The 23,584-nt window shown below is 35.6% G+C and overlaps 2 protein-coding genes across 2 annotated transcripts; one reads left to right on the top strand and one right to left on the bottom strand.

The window, feature by feature from the left end:
* Nucleotides 1-6,087: 6,087 nt before the first annotated feature.
* On the top strand, nucleotides 6,088-10,305 carry LOC101308335 (tryptophan aminotransferase-related protein 4-like). The gene is made up of 5 exons (XM_004290433.1): nucleotides 6,088-6,455; nucleotides 8,442-8,757; nucleotides 9,002-9,291; nucleotides 9,415-9,695; nucleotides 9,858-10,305. The coding sequence occupies exons 1-5, from the start codon at nucleotides 6,154-6,156 to the stop codon at nucleotides 10,124-10,126; spliced, it is 1,458 nt and encodes a 485-aa protein (XP_004290481.1). The 5' UTR covers nucleotides 6,088-6,153; the 3' UTR covers nucleotides 10,127-10,305.
* Nucleotides 10,306-11,222: 917 nt separating this feature from the next.
* LOC101308629 (carboxypeptidase D-like) lies at nucleotides 11,223-22,525 on the bottom strand. Its single transcript, XM_004290434.1, has 15 exons — nucleotides 22,336-22,525; nucleotides 22,010-22,076; nucleotides 21,834-21,926; nucleotides 21,633-21,663; nucleotides 21,468-21,524; nucleotides 20,104-20,199; nucleotides 19,739-19,861; nucleotides 19,238-19,342; nucleotides 18,437-18,483; nucleotides 17,637-17,762; nucleotides 17,381-17,483; nucleotides 14,454-14,516; nucleotides 14,097-14,180; nucleotides 12,967-13,030; nucleotides 11,223-11,602 (listed from the first exon to the last, which is right to left on the bottom strand). Exons 1-15 carry the CDS (start codon nucleotides 22,433-22,435, stop codon nucleotides 11,346-11,348), a joined length of 1,416 nt encoding a protein of 471 aa, XP_004290482.1. The 5' UTR covers nucleotides 22,436-22,525; the 3' UTR covers nucleotides 11,223-11,345.
* Between the last annotated feature and the right edge of the window lie 1,059 nt (nucleotides 22,526-23,584).

Below are 23,584 nucleotides of genomic sequence, written 5' to 3' on the forward strand. Positions count from 1 at the left end.
GAGAGAGAGAGAGAAATTCCAGCCCCGTGTGCCCTTTTTTCTTGCGCAGGTTTATATCTCACTGCATTTAGATCAAAGACTTGGGGCTAGTATGAGATTACTGTGACTTTTTAAAAAAGTTGCTTGTGTTGTGCTTTGAATATAATCAGGCAAATCAGCTATAAAGTAAAACAATTTTTGTTTGATAAATTTTTTTTTTCTTTTGAAAGTCGAAATAAATCCATTGATATTATCATCAACCATACAAGGTCAAGCTTGAGTTTTCTGGAGAAGAACTCGTTACACATTTGATGCTCATTTTCATGCCTACAACCCGAAGGAAATTTAACGAAAAAGCTACTTGTCCAAAAGGGACTTGTTGAACTACAAAAACTAGAACCTGCATAACATATCAAGCAACTCTCAACAAAGATTTGAGGCTTAAGACCCTGATGGTGTATTTTTCCATCAATGAGAAGAGTTGGAGCCCTAATCATGCATATGGAAAGGTACACCATCAAGTTCACGCCGCCACCACCGTGCAAACTCAGATGCCCGAAGCAAGGTTGGATCTTGCCTCCTAACATTGACCATGATGTCAAACCCCACCATGCGCAAGCGGAAACCTATATTGATGCCACTCTCTTTCACGCAACCCTAGGTTTCGGTTTTCTCAAGCTCCAGAGAAGACGAAGCGAGCCTATTTCACGACACTTTTTCGTGAATGTCTTTTAAAATATTATGTTTTGACACTTTCTCATTGCAGCCCCTCTATTGGTCACTTTTGACAGTGTTGTGGTTCGAATTTAGGTTCGGTAGCATACCCAATTAGACAAGAACCACTAGACTACCTTGCAGTAGTGATACTCTAAAATTGAGATCAATAAAATTGGTTTTTCGTCCAATTCTTAAAAAATCAACATCAAATTTTTTCTTAAATAATAATTTTTTCTTAATAAAAGATTAGCATATATACACAACTCTGGCAACCAGAACATATCTTGAGTCGGTTGAATCCTCAGATCTGAGAAAGAGGATCAAAAACCAAAGCTTGTGGCACCCGACCAGATCTTGAATCTGGTTTGCAGAAGAGGTATGCTTTCTGGTTTTCACTCTTCTGCTCCTCCTGTTGTTTCTTTCATCAATTACATAGCCTCGTGTTACCCCCAATCCTCGATCCCAACAAAATCTACAGCAACCCGGAGCGAGTCGTATTCCATGGATAATCAAAGGCTCCATGGTTGATCTTCAGAGTTGTAATATATTGATAAATGCATGTTGCAAGGGTGGAGAGGTCGATAAGGCCAACACGATTTTCAGTATATTACCCTTTGCTTTTATCAATATGCTACAACTATGAACATCCACTATGGAACTAGTTCCAAATACAATTGCTTATTGATGGTTCTGGCAAAGCAAGGAGAATTCGAGAAGCAGTTGAGTGTTCTCTGAAATAGATGGAAGCCATCAAATCACAAACATAATATTGTAGTTTTTCAATGTTGTTAGTGTAGGTCTGTGCAAAGCTGGAAGAATTGAATCCGCAAGATGTCTTTTCTTGCTAATGAGCAAAAAGAGTTCAGTCTAATGTTAGTCCAATATAATGATTAGTGAAGTTTGTCATCGTGGCTTATTAATTGACGCATAACTGTTTTGTTATCGTTGTTCTCTTGTTGAAAGATTGATGATACACGTTATTTATCCGCATTGCATTTCCCAAGTTGGATGTCCGATCCTTTATCTATGTAACTGGTAACTTACATTGCTAGCTAGATGCCGAGATTGATAAGATGCTAGTTATATGGTGCAGTACTAATCATCAAGATCTACGAATCTGCAGATTAGCTATTGGGGAAAGAAGCTAATTGTCATGGTAAATTGTGTTTATGGAGATCATTATCTTATAGGTAAAAGGACTGCAGTACATAGTCATTTAGAAACTTAGAATAGTAGGATTAGCTGCGGATCAAGGATCTGAAAGTCTGAAACTTGTCTAGGCTAACTAGAAGCGTAAAAAAAAATTAATTTTCTCTATACATTGTTTTTGAGGATTGAACCCAAATTTCTTTTAGAATTTCTCTATAGATATTTGCTCGAGGTCGTTGCCAGAAAGGAATACGGCCCCACGGTGATTTCCAGCAGTGGTTGGGTTCAGTAGTGTTGTGCCGCACTGCCATTGAGGACTCTCGAGGAGTGCAGGGCTCGATTTCCAGCGATTTCTCAATCATAGGTTTGAACCCAAACTACTGTACGATTTCATTTTCACTTGGATTTTCTTTTGGTGTGAATGATGTTTTTTTATTTTATTCTCTGGCTTTGGTAGAATGGTAGTACACACCTGGATATGAATACAAGAATGATGCTTTTCGTATGGTGATGTCATGTAATTGTTACAGTGCATCCCTCTCGTACTCTGCAATTTTATTTCTCAGATAAGTAGTTATGGACTTATGGTTTACTTGCCACTTTCTCAGCATGTAAAAGATGCACTATGCAAGTCGAAGAATGTCGTCACTATGCAAGTTGAAGAATGTCGTCGCTGTGCAAGTCAAAGAATGGCGTCGGTCAGTCATTGAACAAGGTCTGGAAAGTTTGTACACCGAGTTATATATGATCAAGTGATTTTTGAGTTGGTTGTATTTTACAAAGATATTCATCATCCATTATTTATCTCGAGTAACATTCGGAGTAGGAATGGGGATTACTGGTCTCATTTCAACCACTTACATTGATTTCAGAATGCGAGAAATCGTCACCTCCACCTCCCGGGAGAGATGTATCCCTGACTAGTGGTTTGCCAAAAAAAAAAAATTAATGTTTTCTGAAGATAAGTGAACAGATACACAACAACTCGAATGTTTTGTTTTGGTTGTGAAGAACTGAATTGCCTAAAACCTTTGACTGCATTATGCTATCCCAGTACTTTTGGAATGCATCAAGTTGTTCAAAAACAACACAACGTACGCCAACGTCGTTTTGGTTTTACTCTTCGACACCTCAAAGGAATGAAACAGCCACGGAGCCACCCCATTCCCATGCCGACTAGAAACGTTACCTGAGAAAGGCTGCAAAGAATCCCAGATCCGATTACGGAAATGAAGCTAACGAGACCTAACTCCAACGCAGGGTCTAAGGCCTCATAATTGAGTGGACCACGTAGATCATGATGAATAGCAGACCCCATTAAGTTGGAAATATATATATATATAGACCTGTAAATGGAACGAATCTTAATCCGGATCCGTGCTTTTTAAACAGGTTTGGATTGAAAATTAGACCCGTTGATCCGTTAAGGACCCGGATCCGTTAACCCGTTTATTAAACGGATTGGATACGGATCGAGGTTGATCCGATCCGTTAAGGACCTGGATCCGTTTTAAAATAATGAAATAATATTTTTATAAATATAATATTATTGATAAATATTAAATAATATAATAATTATTTGGATAACATAAACGTCTAAATTGCGTCTAAAGTATGAGAAATTTTAAATACACATCCCTAATATCTTAATACACACCCCTTGCTTAATACACCACCTATCAAGTTTTTTATTTCAGTATTATACTTAATACACATCCTAAACTGTCTAAAATGCCCTTAATTTATGAAATATTCTATTTATTTAATATAATTAATATATATTTACTATTTGGTACCTCTTTTTACATATTTTTTCGTCTAATTTTTGCTAGAAATTTTTGGTTATCATCATTCAATTTATAATTAAATGATTATTGTTATATCCTAACTCTAAATCACCAATACAAGTTTTCAAAATTCACAAGCTAGTAGAACTGTAGAAGTAAGGTAGCTATTAAACATAACTAGCTAGTTATTTATGTGATAAAACATGTCATGATAAAGATGCAGTAGATGACAATATGATCTACAAGATCAAACTAAAGCTAATACATATAAAAATAAAAAAATAAATAAAAAAAGACAACCCAAATGAATTGTGGAGAAGAGTTGAATTTAGAGGAGAAGACGTGTTTTTGACGATTTTAGGGTAGAAGATTGAAAATAATACTTCTAGTGCGATTTTTTTTTTTTTTAAATAATAGATGTTTGTTTTAGTCATTTAGTTTACCTATAAAATCTCAATAGAAACATAAAATAGTAGAGGTGTGTATTAAGAGATTAAGGGTGTGTATTTAAAATTTCTCCTAAAGTATAATTATTTAATGAAGTTGAAAGTTACTGATGTCTATGTTCTTTTTATGCTCTTTGCTAAATACATTGGAGGTCTAGTATTTTGAATATATTAGTTTATTGGGTTCGGTTAAAGGGACATCAAATTTGATTCAAATTTTGACACCGTTTATTAGCCATTAGATTTTAAAACAATGAACGGTCAAGATCAATTTCAAATATAATGTCAACAAATAACTAATTGAGGTGACAAGTGACGTGGCATTATCTAATTTCATAACAAATCAAATAAATAAATCAGATTAAAATCTAGAAACCAAAGTTTAGTTTGTACGATTAAAAGAAAAAGAAAAAGAAGATGGCCGATCAAAAACAAAGAAAAAAGAGGAAGAACAACAGAAGACCAAAGAAGAACACAGACGAAAGAAAAAAGCACAGACGATAGAAAGAAGAAATTAAAGACTACCATGCCTACAGTATAAATGGTTGGCTTAATTATTGTCTAATACTCTAATCCCTTCAAATGATATTATACTTTCTTTAGTGCAGCTAGTAGGAGGTAGTTGAAGAGTGATTGAATCGTTTTCATACCCAGATTCCATCACTCTCTCCCTACATTCACACATGATAGTTTTTTTCTTCGATGAATTAAGTTTTAGTATTCACACATGATAGTTGCACATTCAATATAATCAAATTTGGATTCAAAAGCACCATGCCTGTATGATAATTCATACATATAATTCTCTCAATTCAATACAAAATCAATAGGAGTGCATTCATATCATCATCTTATAAAAACAAAAAGACCATGCCTAATTGTCTTGGCCAATACAAATCAATCCTCTTTTACAATAACAAAACTGGCCAAAACTCTCTAAACGAAATCGTAGCTGCCAAGAGGAAGGAAAAAAATCAATATAAAGGTAACTTTATCCTTCATGGTCAATGTCTGAATCTTCCTCATCTGAATCATTTTCTTCTAAATTTTCCTCGTCTGAAATCGTGTACGGCTCTTGCATATCATTTGCTCCTCGTTTTTTCTTCTTTTCTTTCGTCTGTGTTCTTCTTTGGTCTTCTGTTGTTGTTCTTCGTCTTTTTTCTTTGTTTTTGATCGGCCATCTTCTTTTTCTTTTTCTTTTTCTTTTAATCGTACAAACTAGATTTTGGTTTGTAGATTTTAATCTGATTTTTTTATTTGATTTGTTATGAAATTATATAATGCCACGTCACTTGCCATCTCAATTAGTTATTTGTTGACATCATATTTGAAATTGATCTTGACCGTTCATTGTTTTAAAATCTAATGGCTAATAAACGATGTCAAAATTTGTGTCAAACTTGATGTCCCTTGAACCGGACCCTATTGTTAAAGATTATTTTGGCCATGTAATTCAACTTTTGATGTAAACCTTTATTTTATTTCATTAGTGTTTTATCAAAATTTATGATAAAATTAAGAAATTATTATTTAAAATTTGAAAATATTTATTATTATAAACGGATCCGATTAACGGGTCGGGTATCCGTTAACCCACCGGATCCGGATTTAGATCTAGCTATCAAAGATCCATCGGGTAACGGGTCGGATCCGGATCTAAAATTTCTATTATGGATCCGGATCCGGATCTAAGTCGATCCGCTCCAGATCCGGTCTATTTATAGGTCTACACATAGCGATCCAGTCACAACTCACACGTATGTATTGGCTTATATCATCGATCTTGTCCGTATCCCACAACTTCACAAGTATCGACTTATATTCCTCCGTATATGGTAGACTATGAGATTCTTCAATTTTCCCTAGCTACTAGTCTACTACAATAATATGATGTTGAGGTTCCTGAAGCCTCTGCGTTTTAAAACTCTAGCCTCCCCCGTAGACTAGTCAATTACGTCCACACATATCCTTCTTTACATTTCCGATTCTAAGAGGAGGATCTGATCCCAGAAAATTAACAAGAGTACTGTACGTTTCAGCTAGAGAGTCTGAACCCCAACAGATTAGTCGTATATATGGCTAAGCTACAACAAAGCTCCTACGTCCTGTGCCTGGCATTTTCTGTAGCTGTCAATCTGTATTTGATCTTAAACCTCTATGGACATGGAGCTGGAGGTCAGTGGGAGCTCAGTTGGAGCAGAAGGGCAGCAGAAGAAGCCGAACACGTCGCCGCCGTGCCTTGCTCGGGGCATGGCAGAGCCTACTTGGATGGTTTGGTTCTTGATGATGGCAAGCAACCTGGTTGTGAATGCAATTCTTGCTTTGGAGGCTCAGATTGTTCTCAGTTCTTAACTGATTGTGAATCAAATGCTGACGGGTTTGTCCTTCGATTCTCTCTTTATTCTAGATTTTCACACAATACATATATGCTCTATGATATTGGGATTAATTAAGGAATTGATTTCATATCACCAGCTCACAATCTCTTCTACCAAAACTTTTTTCTACTAAATTTATTTGCCAAGTAATCAGCAGCTTGATAAGTGAAATATCAAATATGGGTAGTTTTTTGGTTTTTTTTTTTTTGACAACAAATATATGGGTAGTTTGAAGTTTGAACAACAAATCCCCAATAAGATAGAAGAAAGAAAATCAAATAATTTATTTTCCTTCATCCAAAACAATAATTTATTTTCCATTTAAAAACAAAAGATTCCAGTATGTAGACTTAACTTTTTTCCGATGGGTACAGAAAAAGCAACAAAAGCTACAAATATTTTCCCTACAACAACCTAAACTAGAAAGAACTTCAATGTAGGAACCCCTTGGTTCATTTTCTTTAATTTTCACGAACCATAAGTCCATAACAGAGAATCATTTAGGAATGATAGAAACTTTGTATTCTCAGCCAACCAGCCTAAAGATTATTCAGAAAAGAAAAAGATTCCAAACGGTCCCTGTCACACACACACACACAACAAAAAAGATTCTAAAACCAAAATATGATTTTGAATTTGAAATCAAAACAAAAAAAGAATTTGAAATCATATGTGGGTCATCATATTCATATGTGTGGCGGGCGGTCAATATATACGGATATACCCATCCAGGACTGATGTCACTCATCCACGTTGTAAACTCAATTATTTGTTGGTCATTGTCATTACTTAACACCCATTATGATAGTGGGTCCAAAATTCGAAACTGAGGCCGACATTTACTTCTTCTGTTTTTTTTAAATTTTTCGTTTGTCTTGCTTTGTAAACGTATTAGAGACAGAGCCATATATTTTCAACTTTATTATAGGAATATAATATAGGGGTAGTGTTAGAGGGCTTTAATTTGTGGCGTTAATCCTATGTGTCATGCCATGTAATGTCATGTAAGTAAAAAAAATATTTATTTTCGATTCCACATAATATATCTTGTCAAATCAAACATTGCATTACCAATTTTACCATTTATATTTCTTTTTACATTTTAAAGGGTGTATCAATGATATTAATGTACTTTATTAGGTAATGGAAACAAATATTACATATTAATAGCAACCACTAATTATATATAATATAAGGAATGTTTCTTACGTCAGTATGAAGATTAACTATTTTTTAAATAATAATTAGTTTTGTCAAATAAACTCTAACCCTAACCCTAACCCTAATTCATCCAAAAAGCAATTATAATTCATCAAAAAGAAAACACTAATATATGATAATTCGGATATAATTCATTAAAATTTTCTATAATTCGTCCAAAAAATAATTTATATACAAATAATTTCTCTAAATGATTTACATACAGATTATTTATATAATATACATGTATTTTTTTTATAAATATACATGTATTATAAATATATAATATAATGTTATTTTGATGTTATATTTTTTATATTTAATTAGATATTTAGAAGAAATAAAGCTAAAATAGTTTTATTTTCTAATGAAAAACTGAAATTTATTAGTCATTGTTTGAAATGGACCAAATGGTAAGATGGTCTTTATACTTAAGTATTACATGACATAAGATTTTTATTATGTGATGTGTATGTCTAAGTGATTTGGCATGCCACATAGATTTGAGGCCTAAAATCTTAGGTCTTAATAAAGCCTAGAATCATTTTCCTATAATATATGACCACGATATGTCTTTATCTGTCTTTAGGGGTTACTAAAAAATTGAATCAAGCAAAACTACTTAAAATGTTAAAAAAACCATAAACAATTTCTTTGTCATAAACAATATTACTCACTTCAAAAGTAACCATGATATGTTAGGTCACCCTAACTTACTCGGAGTGAACATATTCCAACAAAAAAAAGCCTTAACATGAACTGTTTGTGTATATTGTTGGTTGCAGTGGGGATCCATATTTCTTAGAGCCCTTTTGGATGGAACATGCTTCAGAAAGTGCAATTCTAGTAGCAGGGTGGCATCGAATGGGCTATTCTTTCTCTGATAAATCTTACATCTCACAAGAGCTTGAGAGGCTCATCCGCAAAGTACACGACGTTGCTGGTAATGCAGTCACTCAAGGAAGGTACATTGTAATCGGTGCTGGCTCAACCCATCTCATCAACGCCGCAGTTCAAGCGCTCTCTTCCTCATCGACCGATAATTTCAACTCATCATCATCCTCACCAGCTAGCATTGTTGTTACAATTCCTTATTACGCGGTTTGATTCTACTTAAACTAGGTTCATCTTTTGCAGCTCAGTAACTACAAAAATATAAGGCATCACTAAGTTGGCATGGTTAACAATAAGAACAGATACTATTACCCTTTACATCTAACAACTAATTAACTTGTTGAACAATTATGGTTAAACTGTCAAATAACTAGGAATGCTGTAGGTGCCAGAAATTCTTACCAGGAATGTCTAATATGATTCTTTTGCTGTACGTGGTATATTTTCGCAGCTTTATGAAACGCAAACAGAATACTTCCAATCAGTAAATTACAAGTTCGAAGGGGATGGTTCGTTGCTGAACTTGTCAAGTGGAACTAAGAGGGTTATTGAGTTTGTAACGGCACCAAACAATCCTGATGGGAAGCTAAACAAAGCAAATTTTCAAGGACCAAACTCCGCAGCAATCTATGATCGTGTTTATTATTGGCCACATTTCACACCAATTCCAACTCCAGCAAATGACGATGTCATGGTGTTTTCAATTTCTAAGCTCACTGGCCATGCTGGTACTAGATTAGGGTGCACACCTACTCTAGTGAATTACTCGAACGAGAACCTTATATATGTTAACTGAGTTATATATACTTATTACCATATGAGTTGTCGAAGTTACTTGGGCTTATGTACATTGCTTTGATGCAGGTGGGCAGTGATAAAGGATGAGGCAGTGTACCAAAGAATATTGCAGCATACTCTGATAAGTAACTTGGGTATTTCTCGGGATGCTCAGCTAAGAGCAATGAAGCTGTTGAATGTAGTCGTAGAAGGTGGAGGGAAAGAAATTTTCGAATTCGGATACACCACAATGAGGAAACGGTGGGAAAAACTGAAAAACACCCTGTCTTTGTCAAACCGATTTTCTCTGCAGAAAGATGAACCTCTCTTCTGCACTTTTTTCCAGAAACGTAGAGGACCATCTCCAGGTGAAAAGGTTAATTTGCCACACACACACACACACTGTCACAATAGGACTTTGTGATAAGAATGCATCCAACTGTATATAATACACCAAGAAGAAGTAACGACCTAGATTAGGTATTCCAAAGGAGTATATATGATACAAATTTGATTTGTTCTCATGGCAGCCTATGCATGGGTGAAGTGCGAGAGAGAAGAAGATGTAGATTGCTACAAAGTTCTCCAGGAAGAAGCTAATGTTTACGGCCGCAGAGGAAGTGTGTTTGGTGCTGAAGATCGATATGTACGTCTCGCCCTCATAAGGAGCCAAGATGATTTCGATATATTGCTTCACCGATTGAACCAGTTGGTCTCCAAGGAAGATGATTCACAGCCCCAGACTTCCATTAACAATGTGACAACCCATGAATTTCTCAGACGCAAGTCACGTAAGTAGTTAGAACTTAGAACTAGAAGTCTCGTCAGCACTCTTTGACCGCTCTATGTACTTGGAGAAATAAGGGAGCGCTTCTCGTGCTCCGCTGTTCCACTCTCACATCTCGCTGAGAGAGCAAAACACTCGTACAGTCATTTATGTAGTTATATATATGTGATTGGATCGATAAGGATAAAACACTTTATCGCTATTTTAGTAAGGTCGCTTTTTCCTCTCTGGCACGCTTTCTTGCTCAACTAGAATGAAGAAAATTCATGAATTGGATACAACCTGATAAGAGAGAAGATGAGTTGGTATAGGAATGGATTCGGATTATGCTATTTTCTAAAGCCGTTGATTGATCAGGCATTTCCTTTCCAACCTTTGAGTCAAGTGCCTTTTCCCGCAACATAATTGGTTTGCCTTGCGAGCCATTTCCTTAACTAAAGCCATTTTGATTAAGCCAGTTACTAGTAAAATGCCTAACCCTAACCCTAATCCTAACTTACGATCCACAGAAGCATTTCTTTGAACTTCGATTATGTATGCTTCCTCAAAAAGTAGGATGTTGCTGATACAAACCCAGAAAAATAATGAGGTCAGATTGATCTATAGAAAAGGTGTGAACCGTGATGCCATCATATTCCTGTAACACCACATGAGTTTGATTGAACCGCCATGGTCCTCCTATCAGCACCTTATTGTGATCTGAACTCGGGTCAAATGCTAGGGACTAATCTGCCTGATTCTCTTTCATGGATCTTGGAACCCCAAATAAAGACCTGAACTCACCGGAAAAACCAACACGGGTCATTGAGCAGAGCGAGCTATTTTTACCAGAGGGGCGTCGGGCAGAACCAAACCTTCTGGAAATGTCAATAAACATCATTGCCAGCAAGTGCTAAAGGGGTCGAGGAGGTAACATCATCAATGGATGACATAATGAGCAGATTTGAGAGGGCGATTGAAGACAGTCATGTCTTCGTATTAGGCTTTGGTGGCTGAACACAGTAAGGTAGGCGACAGACTTGCGGTTCTTTTCATTTGGCATTATAATCCACTCTCAACTTTAGACTACCTGTGGGAAGAACCAGTACGTCCTCAAAATAAATAGGGGCAGTGAAAATCTATAATTTTGGTCTGAAAGGGAAAAGACTCGAGACAATTTAGTGGATATACAATTAACATTCCTACAAATAAATGTCAAATAAAAAATCCTACAAAAAAATAAACGATAGTCTCACACCACGACTGGCCTTTTCAATCCTGCTAACTGTCTCTGTTTTAATCGACTAATTGTCCTCCTCCTGCATAAAAACAGAAGGAATACTGCAACAATCATAAGCAAATATACTTCCAAACGGGGACCCCAAATGATGCTTATACTATCCCATCTACGATCAACTTCAGGATCGAAAATAAAATCAACATTTGTGCCTGATTCTTCCAATGAAATAACCGTGGTCTTTGATTTGTAACCTGGGACAATGGCTGTGACTGCACACACCACAACCAGTGAATCACATCAGAAACTTAAGATGGACAACCACAAAAGAGTTGTAAGCACACAGATTCTAAAGAGTAAAGATACTTCATTAAATAAATGATTGGAGTAGAAATGCATGTTACATCAGCTATAAATTGCATTCGATTACGAGCACAATAATTTCCAAATAAGCTGGTTAACAGGCTATTTAGATTAGGATCCTTTTTCCTTTTTGGGTGAAACCTTATCTAACCTACAGGCCATTTATAACAATTCCCCATTCGACAGTTGAAAAGTTAAATACTTCAAGGGCCTCTATAATAATACTTGTTCTTTTCAGGGATATTTGACATTGGAAATCACAACAAAGATGGATTTACTTTTTTCCGATTGGAACAAGGATTAGTATGCCACCAGCTGTATGACCATTGATATTGTGGTCTATAACATGATGCAAGTTGTATTTTCTTTGCCTATTAAATTTAAGAGAAGTTTTAAATACACACCCCTTATTTCTTACTACACACTCCTTACTTAATACACCACTTATTTATTTTTTTCATTTCAGTATTTTGCTAAATACACACCTAGAATTATCAAGAATACCCTTAACCTATATAAAACCATGATTTCCTATTATTGTATGTAATATCAAAGATTTATATTTTTGTTAACATGTTTTTCTCTATATGTGCTGCACGTACATCAAACTTCATTGCCCAGAAATCATCCTATCCATTCCTCAAATTCATCTACTCCTATTTGGGTCCCTCCGGAAACTTTAAATTCCTAGTGTTTATGGTTTGAACAAACAGAGTTACTTCCGGTTAAAGCTTGCATGGATTAGAGGGGTAGGGTTTAATTGTTCTTGGTTCTTTCTGGTGATATAATATTGATCAGTTATCATGAGTTTAGTTTTGAAATTAGATAGGTTAATTATAATGAATGTCTTGCAATTACATGAAAATTCTAACTTGATTGAGATTGAAATTGATGACTGCCAATTTATTTTTGTTTCAATTTTGGGTTTTCGCTAGGTTTCTCAATATGTGAATGTTTGTGAAATATAGTTGAATTTTGTACAATAAGGAACACTTTATATTTTTTCTTTTTCAATAATAAGCATGAAATATAGTTGAATTTTGTACAATAAGGAACACTTTATATTTTTTCTTTTTCAATAATAAGCATATATATGGATGTTGTGGTCATTTAACATAGTTACAAATCATGATTTGAAATATTAAATACAAGAGGTGTGTATTAAGAGATTTGAGGTGTGTATATAAAATTACCCTAATTTAATCATCAGTTCTTCCAAATCATTTTAAAGAAGGCATCCACCTCACTATGATACCATTTAATCTACAAATACCTTCGTATCTTCCTCCAGGGGCAAGCAAGCGATGGTAATCCGCAAAGGCTGTACTAGCTTTTACCTGTACGTCAAAATATATGAGCAAAAAAATAAAATGTGGTGTCTGAGTTTGATAAACTGAGCAGAAGGTGCAACATAAATTTTTTATTTTTATTTTTTTGAAATAGAAGGTGCGACATATAGTATAAAGTATTAAATCAAAAGTAAACCAAAAGGTATAACAAGACAATATAGAGCTGTCAGTTGGAAAACAGAGATAAACATCTTTAAAAACTTTTATAAAAACCAAGGGGACATCGTAACAAAGTTGTCTAAATTTCTGCCATCTTACACACCCCCCAAAAAACCACTATTAGAGAATGATTTAGTTCATGGAACAAACAGATTAGACCATCTCCACATTAAAGGAGTTTTTGGAAGACCCAAAATAGATCCAAAACTTAATAGAGAAACCCCAAAGTTTTATTATTGATAAATAGGGATAAACAAATTTGAAGCTTATCCAAGTTTTAAGTTCAAACCAAGTAAAAGACCAATCAGAAGAGCACAGTTTCAACAACTATTAAGTCCGATTGCAAACCATCAATGTTCGAGTGAAAGAAGTGGGATCAAAATGAGCATTTATGTTAATATTTCATTTACAAATTTGATAACATAGATATGGCTGAGAAAGATAAAAATATCTGCTTAATTTATTATCATTATGACAACACTCCACCCTGGTTTATTCTGCATTTATTATAAATAGGACCATTAGAATTTTGGAAGATTGACTTATATGAATTCATGGTGCTGCTGAATAAGCATGATCACTCTAGCTTAGAATGATATTGAAGGATACGACATGTTTGTGTACCTACAATTAGCTTAAGTTACTTTATGGAACGCATTATTTAGATTTTCATAGTCCAACCATTGAAATAGCATGGCATATGTATTCAAACCAGATTTACTCAAGTATAAAAAATTAATATTACAACCATTTTTAAGGTTGCCATGCATGGGTCTTTAACATCCAATTAACTTTTAAACTTCAGTTCAATCTCAATTCCCAAACTGTGGCTATATGAGAGTGGAAAAGATGAAAACATAAGAATTTGAAGAATAGCATGAGTTAGTGAGCAAACCGTGTAATCTATTCCATTGATAGCAATAGAGCCTGGCAATGGCTTCCCACCATCTGAGGTCAAGATCCTTCCGTGTACTCCTGTCTGAAGAGTACAAGTTAAATGTAGATAACCAATATCACACCATTAAACATTCAATTTTAGCAACATTAGAAATGGCTTAGCTTATGTCCTAATGCTCCACAGAGTACAATATATAACAATAATTAAAAGAGAAACGGCCAATAGACTTCTGATTAGTCTTCAGGGTTACCGTGTGATGCAGTGTCATTAAAATGAGATGGCCAACGTAAAAGGAAAAAATATTTAATTCCTATAGTATGGATAAGAAACATGCTGATTTTCAATCACACGTACCTGTACTACGGTAGCAACGAGATCAAGCATGCTCTTTTTGTTGTATTCCCAAAGAGTAAGAAGCTGCAGATATACATATTAAAGTATCACATGAAACAGTTATATGGTAGCGAGTAAACTGAAAGGAATTACTGAGGTGGAAGGTAAAAGTTGATTGTGCCTATATATAAATCACTCATAGCATCCCTCAAACATACGACAGAGTCAAAACTAACCGACACTACTCCTCAAATGTGAGAATTTTTGATAAATAACCATAAATAAGCCTTCAAATTGGCTTCTAACATTGTTTTTCTAAATAGTTGAAAAATGACCATATGAAAGAGTCAAAAGTCTTAATTGTCCCTATCAAAATTTGTGTGCCAAAACTATATCTATCTAATTTCATGACTACCCAGCTCCTCTTTTCCATTCACATACTCATCATCCAAGATATTGTCTGACTCTCAAAAGCTTAAACTCCTCCGGAAATGACTTTGTTAGCGGGACCACTCCAAACTCTTGTTACAGAGTTTGGTGTTGTATCAAATTAGGTCGGCTTCGTTTAGATGACAATTGCAGAACTATTAGTTTGGTTCGCCATTGCAAACAAGATTCCAAAAATACGACTTGCCATAAATACATCAAAATTGAGTCCTTGACCATATATGAGTTCTCAACAAAATTGCACACAAACATAACATACTTCTGCCAAACTCCAAAGCTTTTAGTCAAAATCTTCTTGAGCCACTTCAGTACTAACTTATTCTTTATTTTACTAGAGTAGAGAAGGATTAGGCCAATAGAAAAATGTAGAGGAATTAGAATTAGGGTTGAACTGAAAAAGAGGATTATTACTGATTTATGTTTGTTTGATAGTTTCTCTCCATCAAATTGTTCAATTGAACTGAACTGATTTGAAGCTGTAAACCCTACTACCTTTTAACTTCAAACAAAATTCTATCCACCAATTGTATGGTTGAGAGTCTAGTACTGTATTGGATGGGAAAAGAGGAGCTGCGTAGCCATGAGGATCGATAGATAAGAATATGATTTTGCCTTTGATAGGGGTAATTAAGATTCTTGATCCCTTCACATGGTCATTTTTCAACTATCTGAATATTTGATACAATAAGCTTAAAAATCAATGTATAGGTCTAAAATAGGTCATTTATCTGAATCTGTCCTCAAATGTAGGTCAAGAACTACACAAACCACTGAAACATGCACCAAACTACAGCAACAAGGAATCAAGACTTAATGAAAGAGAGACAAAATCAAAAATCCATGTTAGGTTACAAATTTACCTGATCTTAAACCAATAGAGAAATGGTAAAAGATGGGTTTTCTAGTTTCAAGTCCACACAGATACACTCCAGTTTCTGTTACTCATAGAGGACTACAATTTGAAGGAATGAGCTATCTGACTATAGTTTGAAATAAAGTAAAAGAAACACCTTCAATTTCACATTCAAGTGATCTGACTATAGTTTGAAGGAACGAGATATCTGGCTAAAGTTCTACTTATAGATTTCCATTTACTTGTTTTGTATCAAGAGTCTATGTTGCACGGACACTCCACTTCGGAGTGACCGACACTCCGACACGCCGACATGGCAAAACATGTGTCCGAAAAAGTTGACTTTTCAGATACGTCTCGGACACGTTGACCGGCCCCGACACGGCATTGCGACACGCCACATCAGCGTTTCAGACTTTAAAAAAAAAAACTTCGTTTTGGACTCGGAGGTCGCCGGAAAATCTCAGAACTTCTACTCTTCGATTCTCCCTCCTCAGAGCTCGTCGTGGACAACCAAAGACATAGATAGGTTCTCCAAGTTGAGGTGAAGCTACCAGCACCATCCATGCCCGCCGCCGTGGCCGGATTCGAAAAATCACCGACGAACCCAGAAAAGCTTCTTCTTCTTCGAATCTCTCTCTCCTCAGCTTCCCATGGAAATCCAATACTAAAGCGACGTCGGGGAGGACGAGATGAGGCTATCCATACCAGTCGTGCTCGTCGTCGTGGCCGAAATCTGAAGATCGCTGGCGAACCCAGATTTTCTTCCTTTGCTTCTTTTCTCTCTCGCCGGAGCTCCTCTTCGTAATCCAACATCACAGCCATGTTGGGGACGACGTGACGAAGCTGTAGCCACCGGTTGGACGCCGGGAGACGGCCGAACGACGGAGAACTCCTCCGAGCTCCTCCGCTGCAGAGCAGCTTAAGACCGAGTTGGTCTGGGCTCGAATTGATCGAGTCCAAACTGATCCACATTCGTATATACTCCAAAATATACGACCTAGATCTTGCGGTCTAATAAATCTAATGGTCCAGATCAAGCCACCTTAAAAATCTATTTTTTGATAAAATTTTAGATAATACCAACTTCCAAAAATCATTAAAAATAGTTCTGAAAAATCCTACGAACTCGTAACGACGTCTAGAGTAATTCTATGGGCTCGAAAGGCAAAATTCGACAAACTAAAAATTTGAATAATTTTCAAAAGCCACAATGTTTTCTTTCCTGATGCTCAAACTGATTACGGACATCTTCCTTGTTGCTCAAACTGCTTATTCTATATTCAATCAATTGCTCAAACTGATTACTTATTTATTATGGTTATAAAATAGATTGAATTTATAACTTTATTTAGTAATGTAATGAACTTATTTCATATTTTAGTATATTTTTTTATTTATTAAAAATACATAAATATATAATTCTGTTTGCCATGTCGGAAACTCAGTTTTTGAGTTTTGCCGTGTTGGCGTGTCGTGTCGCCGTGTCCGTGTCCGTGTCCGTGCAACATAGATCAAGACTAAGGTAAATTTAACAAGGAATTGGGAGTTCTCACGCATCATCAAAACTTGGCTAAAGAAGACAACTCTATGATTATTGTAGCAAATATAGCAAGACTCAAAACAAGTTAAACAACTAATGCCTAACCTCATTTGCAGGAGGCCATTTGTTGTCACTAATCTCCAATGTCAATTCAAGACAGCCGCCATATATGTAGTTCCAGTCTTGCATGCCTCCATATATAGGATACCTGCAACAGGTGTCTTAAGAAAAATGATGAATATCAAACGAAAAGAAATACCTATAGGTAGTTGGTAGTTCACAACTGAAGAAAGCAGATTAACATTTTCAATTGATATGCATTTCTTCATTTTGTAAACTCCATAAACATTACTTGACATACCAGGAAGCTCCATTTGTAATTCCACCTTCAAATTCCTTGCTCAAGGACATGTTATAGTGAGAACGACTGTACACACTAGCCAAGAATCGGAATATTTTGTCATCAGGACATCCAAAGTACATTCTCCTGCAAGTTAAACTTGATCAAATGAGAAAAGCAAGTGCAAAATGTAACTTCATCAGGCAAATTCTGGGATGATTTGATAAAGCAAATAACTCAACTATTTTTGGGTTCCTTTGATAATTTATAGAGCACAATATATGTAACTTATCTTCATCATGATCGTGACACTCTACGGCCTAAAATTCAATCATGGAATGTATATAGTACATAAGAAAAATGAAGAAGCCAAGGACATCATTGTGTTGAATTCCATATGTCATGGAAAGTTAAACTATGATAAAAAATCAAAACCAGTTTAAAAAAGCAAAAACTGAAGTAAAATGAAGCCAGAATAAAACTTCCAATACAATGGAACACCTGGAACCCGTATTACATGGAAAATCAAGATTTAAAACTAATAAGTAGCCAATAAGATGTTACAGAACAAATGCAATAAATTTTTGTGAGCATCCCCTTTTTAACTTTTGCTACCAAATCTTACAACAGAGGTAAATTTGGCAGGTTATTTTTCCATTGAGTGGACACCATTTCAAGCTTTTAAGTTTTAACCAACAAAAGGACAAAAAAGAACTGGAAATAGAGAACAGGGAATCAAAAAATAAGACAGCAATGTTGAGTTTCAAGAAGCATGATACAATGGAGAACTGTCCGGGTCTTCAGGGATGTAAAATTTCTACCTTTTATCCTGAGTGCCATCCCATGGATAATTTGCAACAACTGCACCCTGTGAATAAGTAAAGGATTAGGGACTGATTCCTCCATATATTAATCAAAGAATTCATCATCCATGATGTGAAACAAACATATTTTGGAATGGGAAGCACGAACATTATCAATGTATTTGTCACATCAAATAAAATTGTAATAGTCAGCCCTTGCTTGAAAGAAAAAAAATGCAGATGAAGGGTAAAGAGCATTGTCATGATGGAATCTTACAGTAATATTCGGAATCCCTTTTTTGTTTAAGACAAATTAGACTCTCAGCTTGCACCAATGCAGTAACTTTGACTTCTGGAATTGACAATATCAATGCCAATGTCTTACCTAATCTTGGAATAGACAAGTAAAGAAGGCAAACCCTGATATACTTAAATCCTCTCCGTAACTTTCACTAAACAAAACTAAGAAATTGATTTTCCATCATGAAAGTCGCCAGAGTTCACATCGTCAATTGACTGTGTCTTATAACGTCTATGCAAATGTCTTTCCTTATCTCCTAAGAGAGAACTCAGAGAAGTGCAGAAATCATTCCTAATCTCCTTTAGTATTCTCCAAAAGCTTGACTGCAAATTATTTTTCCATCATGCAGGTGCAGGTCTCTATTATGGCAACAATTCTACTTCTAATTGATTATTATCTCAAGCTATTGTTAGTAAGCCGGTAGCTGCTTCAACAACCTAGTAATGATATGGATAAAAGTGATGCTGATGAATATGCAAAACTAAGAATTGCAGCATAAAATACAATAAAGTTATTACCCCATGCAAGCTGGCAGATGCAGTGAAATGTATCTTTCTCAACCACTTCATTATTGCTCTTGTTTCAGGTTGCCGCACATCCACATCATCATTCATATTAAAGAACTGATTTTCACGACAATATCTCTTATCATTAAAAACAACCAATAAACTTCAGTACTGGAAGTTAAGAAAAAAAAAAAATTAATTAATCCTAGAAAGATACTTTGGACGTCCCATTGCATTCTGGTGAAATCCTTTTCAGCTAAATCAAGTGTATTTACAACAGAAATTATTTTTATTTCGACAGAGGGTACTCATGAAATTCATATATTGTTTCTTTAAGGCTTTAAGCTTTTGATCTTAGGCGCTTTTAGCATGTGGTTGATTTAATAGAATTTTTATATTGGTATTATGAATTTGAACTTTAACTGTTAATGATTTTGGACAGGATCTATAAGTTTTTCATTGAGGAGCCTACCCATAACTGTTAAATATAGATTGTGCCACCCAAAAAGATACCTGATCCGGAAAATCTCGATTTAAGTCTATATTATTTGCATTACCACGCCTCCGAAGTGAAAACCCATCAGGATTCATAGATGGTAGTATATGAAGATGCACATTGTCGACAATCAATGTCACCTGTGGTTAGAATAGACATGTGAAAGTAAGTTAATAAATATCAAGTTATCAACACTACAACTGTACACAGCGAATGCTGTATTGGCATGTATTGGAAGAATAAAGTCAGCTTTTAACTTCAGAAACTTACAGAAAAAAAACCAGAAAGGGGGAATAGGGAATTGCATTACCCCAAAAAAAATATATAATAATAATAATAATAATAATAATAACAAATCTCCTACAGGGAAAGTAAAAAATACCATAGGATCTGTCAAAAAGTTGTCACATATCCAATTAGCAAGATGCATTAGCAGCTCACGACCTACGGGTTCATCTCCATGCACGTTGCCAATGTACTGCAACACCAAGAAAGTCATCAAAACAAACACTCAAACTAGCATTCTGAATTCCCCAGATGTGTCACAAGTAATTAACATTCAGGGGAATGAATGAGGAATCAAAGGTAGGTTGTCAAGAATATACATCAATAATAAAGATACAGCAATATCAATGCAAGCAAATATTCAAAACCAAAAATTTGTATAGAGGTGAAATTCAAATTTTCCACTTTCACTAACATCCTTTTACTCAACCATCTGCACATATATTCTGTGGTGCAAAAAAAAATTATTGGATACTAGCTTAGTTCCAGCTTTAAGAAGTGCACATCACAAATTGTTTGAAGAAGCTGATGCCCAGAGCAAAGCCAAATATTGGACAGTCCCACAGTGCAAGGTTGGTGATCAAATTCTTTACCCTTGGCTCCTCCTATTGTGTTCCATCTGTGCCATCCAAAGGATTGCCAGTACAGCATATCTTCCCTGCACCATCCCTCTCTTCCTTCCTCCAGAAAACTTATACCTCTCACACAATAAGGCAATACAAGAAACTGGAACATCCAATCACCACCTTAGACTCCCTAAATGATCTGTCATCATGTCATTGCAACTGAGCAAGGAAGCAAAATGATCTGAAGCATTTTCCAACTTCAATGAATAATAACTCTTCTCTAGGCTATTGAAGGAAATATGATTTCTACTTTCTTTTTCTTTCTTTGGAGGTGATGTATTCGGGAGGTGGGATTGAGAGAGAGAGAGAGACCAAAAATTAATGATTTTGTAAAGAAAAAAAAATTTAAAAGACAAGCTAGGAATGTAACCTAGTAATCAGGTTCTACCTTCACAAAAACAAACCTAGTAATCAGGACAAGCAGTCCATCAAACACAAAGCAACTGCAAAGCACCAGGGCAGTATCCTTCATTCAAAAAGGAAGCCCAAAGAGAACCACCTAAGAAAAGCTATGCTAATTATGAATGCTTTTGAAGCAACTGCAAAGCACCAGTGCAGTATCCCCCCACCTAAGAAAAGCTATGCTAATTACAAATGTTTTTGAAGTGTTTTAACAAGGAAGCCCAAAGAGAAGCAAGCAGTCTAGCTCTATCTGACTCTGTTCCAAATATTGCCACATCCTCTTAATCTTTGAAGATGCTCATGTTCCGTTCAGCCAAACCCACCACAAAGGAAACGAACTTATACCAAAAGCAGCTACGATATAATCTTCATAAAATTATATTTAAGAAAAAGACAATTGTGTGTAAGCTTCTGTAAACAACATATCATTCACCTTAAATGCAGGTTCAGGCTCTTCCTCCCCAGGCTTATCAGATATTTCAATTACCCACTACAAGCAAAAGAAAAAGCATCACTTCGTATGATGTGATAGGATACCCTGAAAATATAGCGCAAAAAGAAAACAACAACAGGAAATAAACTTGGGCCAAATGATTACCAGAGGAACACCATTCACACTCTCCCCAATACTGATCATCCATTCCAGAAATCCCTCAACGAGAGAATGAAAAGAAAAGTCAGCATAATCATCATGAAAAACCTAATACAAACACTAAACACAGTCCAACTAACAGTAAACTTCAATCTAGTACGTATTTAAAAAAAACAATCAAAAAACAGCACAAGTACAAATAATCACCTGTAAACCCTAGAAATGTTGCTGCACCGTCGGCCAAAGTCCTTAATAGCCATTTCCAGGTCAGAATTAGTCATGTACCCTTGAGCATCAACACTGCAGAACATAGTTTGCATATCAGTTAAACACAATCCATAGTTCATCCGAAACCATAACAATCCAACTTTACTAATTAAGACCTTGTCTGAGATCCATCCTCCCCAAACAAATGCCTGCCGGAACCGGTTTGAGTACCATATCCGTAGCCTGGAAACATAAAGCTCACTATTAGCTAAATACAGTGCACCACTAATAACAGTAGTTAGCTAAATCCGTAGCCTGCAGCTTTGATTTTTTTATCATTTTTAGCTCTAAACCTGAACTAGACCGGAATGCAAGTGAAAGTAAACATAATACTCCGATCAACAACACACCGATTGTAATGCAAGTCACTTCAGATTTCAATTACGGCAGTTAAGAATGTAACAGGAAACAAAGGAATGCATAATAAGAAGAGAGAGGGGACCTGTGGGGTTAGAGCTGGGAATGCCGCCGCGAGCAATAGCGGGAAGAACGGAAGAGGAGAAGCAAAGGGAAATGAAGAGGACGGAAACCAGTAGCTTCATTCTGACGACGACGAAGCTTCAACATCAGAGTCAGCAAGGCATTCAAGTAGTTGTTGATGATGAAAGAAGATCTGGAATTCTTGAAGGGCACGTTGATTTGTTTCTTCAATTTCAATGTTACGCAAAGTGATCCAGGGGAGGTAAAGTCAGACGAGAATCTGGTGTGGCGATGTATGGGCTTTTAACAGAAGGTCCGGCCCATTTCCAGTATTTCCTTAGCACTTGGGAATTCTTTAATTTTTTTTTTTTTGGATAATTACATGAACTACAAAATTGGGATAGTTTGTGATGGCGAGCTTTTGCACTAGCACATCACGTGTATTGGGTTGTGATTAATTGTACAGTGTAGATATGACTCACAAACACCTGAAACACACACCAAATCTGTCGACCTGAGTTCCTAATGATACGCCCGAATGGCCCCGTAGCATGTAGATATCGCCACTAGCGAGTTACCGACCATACTCATTGTCTGATTGAAAAAAAATTGTCAATGTTACATCAATGAGGTATTGTTATATTGACAAATAAATTTACGTAAATTATGTATTGTCAGTCACACTATTGTTAATCTTTTTACGTAACTTGGCATTCACGTACGTTTTATTACATACATTATATCTTGGGCTCAAAATATCCAACTACTTCCAACTACTTTATTGTTTATTTTCTTAGATTTAATATAATTAACTGCTTTATTGCATCTCATGTATTTTCTCATTTTTCATTTTGAGATATTTGAACTTATGTCAACTGTAATAAGAAAATAAAATATAAACAAAAATTAAAAGATAAAGGAAGAATTAGAAGGAGTAGAAGAAGAACGAAAGAATGTTCGAGAAATATAACACATGAAGGTCTTATATGACTGTTATCTAGTGTAGCCTCCAACTCTTCTCTGTCACCAAAAAGAAAAAGAAGAAAAAAAACTCGTGACTCCACTCACATTGGTTTTGGAATATGCTACGTCTTCTTCTTCCTTGGTAATTATAACAACACTATTTAACAACTAATATACGAAAATCAAGTCAGCCAAAGTGCTCAAGTGGATCATACACGCAGTTATCTTCAACCGTCCAAACCCCATTTTTCAATTCTATTTCTCTTTGGCTTAGTAGAGAGAGAGAGAGGGGTCATCGGCCGACCAGC

The sequence above is a fragment of the Fragaria vesca genome, linkage group LG2, assembly GCF_000184155.1.
Source record: "Fragaria vesca subsp. vesca linkage group LG2, FraVesHawaii_1.0, whole genome shotgun sequence".
Classification (NCBI taxonomy): domain Eukaryota; kingdom Viridiplantae; phylum Streptophyta; class Magnoliopsida; order Rosales; family Rosaceae; genus Fragaria; species Fragaria vesca.

Bases quoted from the DNA above. Each gene is read 5' to 3' on its own strand.
- LOC101308335 (XM_004290433.1), top strand. From the start codon at position 6,154: ATGGCTAAGCTACAACAAAGCTCCTACGTCCTGTGCCTGGCATTTTCT. The intron at 8,758-9,001 runs GTTTGATTCTAC...ATATTTTCGCAG, and splicing joins TTACAATTCCTTATTACGCG to CTTTATGAAACGCAAACAGA. The intron at 9,696-9,857 runs GTGAAAAGGTTA...TTCTCATGGCAG, and splicing joins ACGTAGAGGACCATCTCCAG to CCTATGCATGGGTGAAGTGC.
- LOC101308629 (XM_004290434.1), bottom strand. From the start codon at position 22,435: ATGAAGCTACTGGTTTCCGTCCTCTTCATTTCCCTTTGCTTCTCCTCT. The intron at 21,525-21,632 runs GTAATCATTTGG...TTTTGCTTGTAG, and splicing joins GTGTGAATGGTGTTCCTCTG to TGGGTAATTGAAATATCTGA. The intron at 19,343-19,738 runs GTATCTTTTTGG...CGTGAAAATCAG, and splicing joins ATCGAGATTTTCCGGATCAG to TTCTTTAATATGAATGATGA.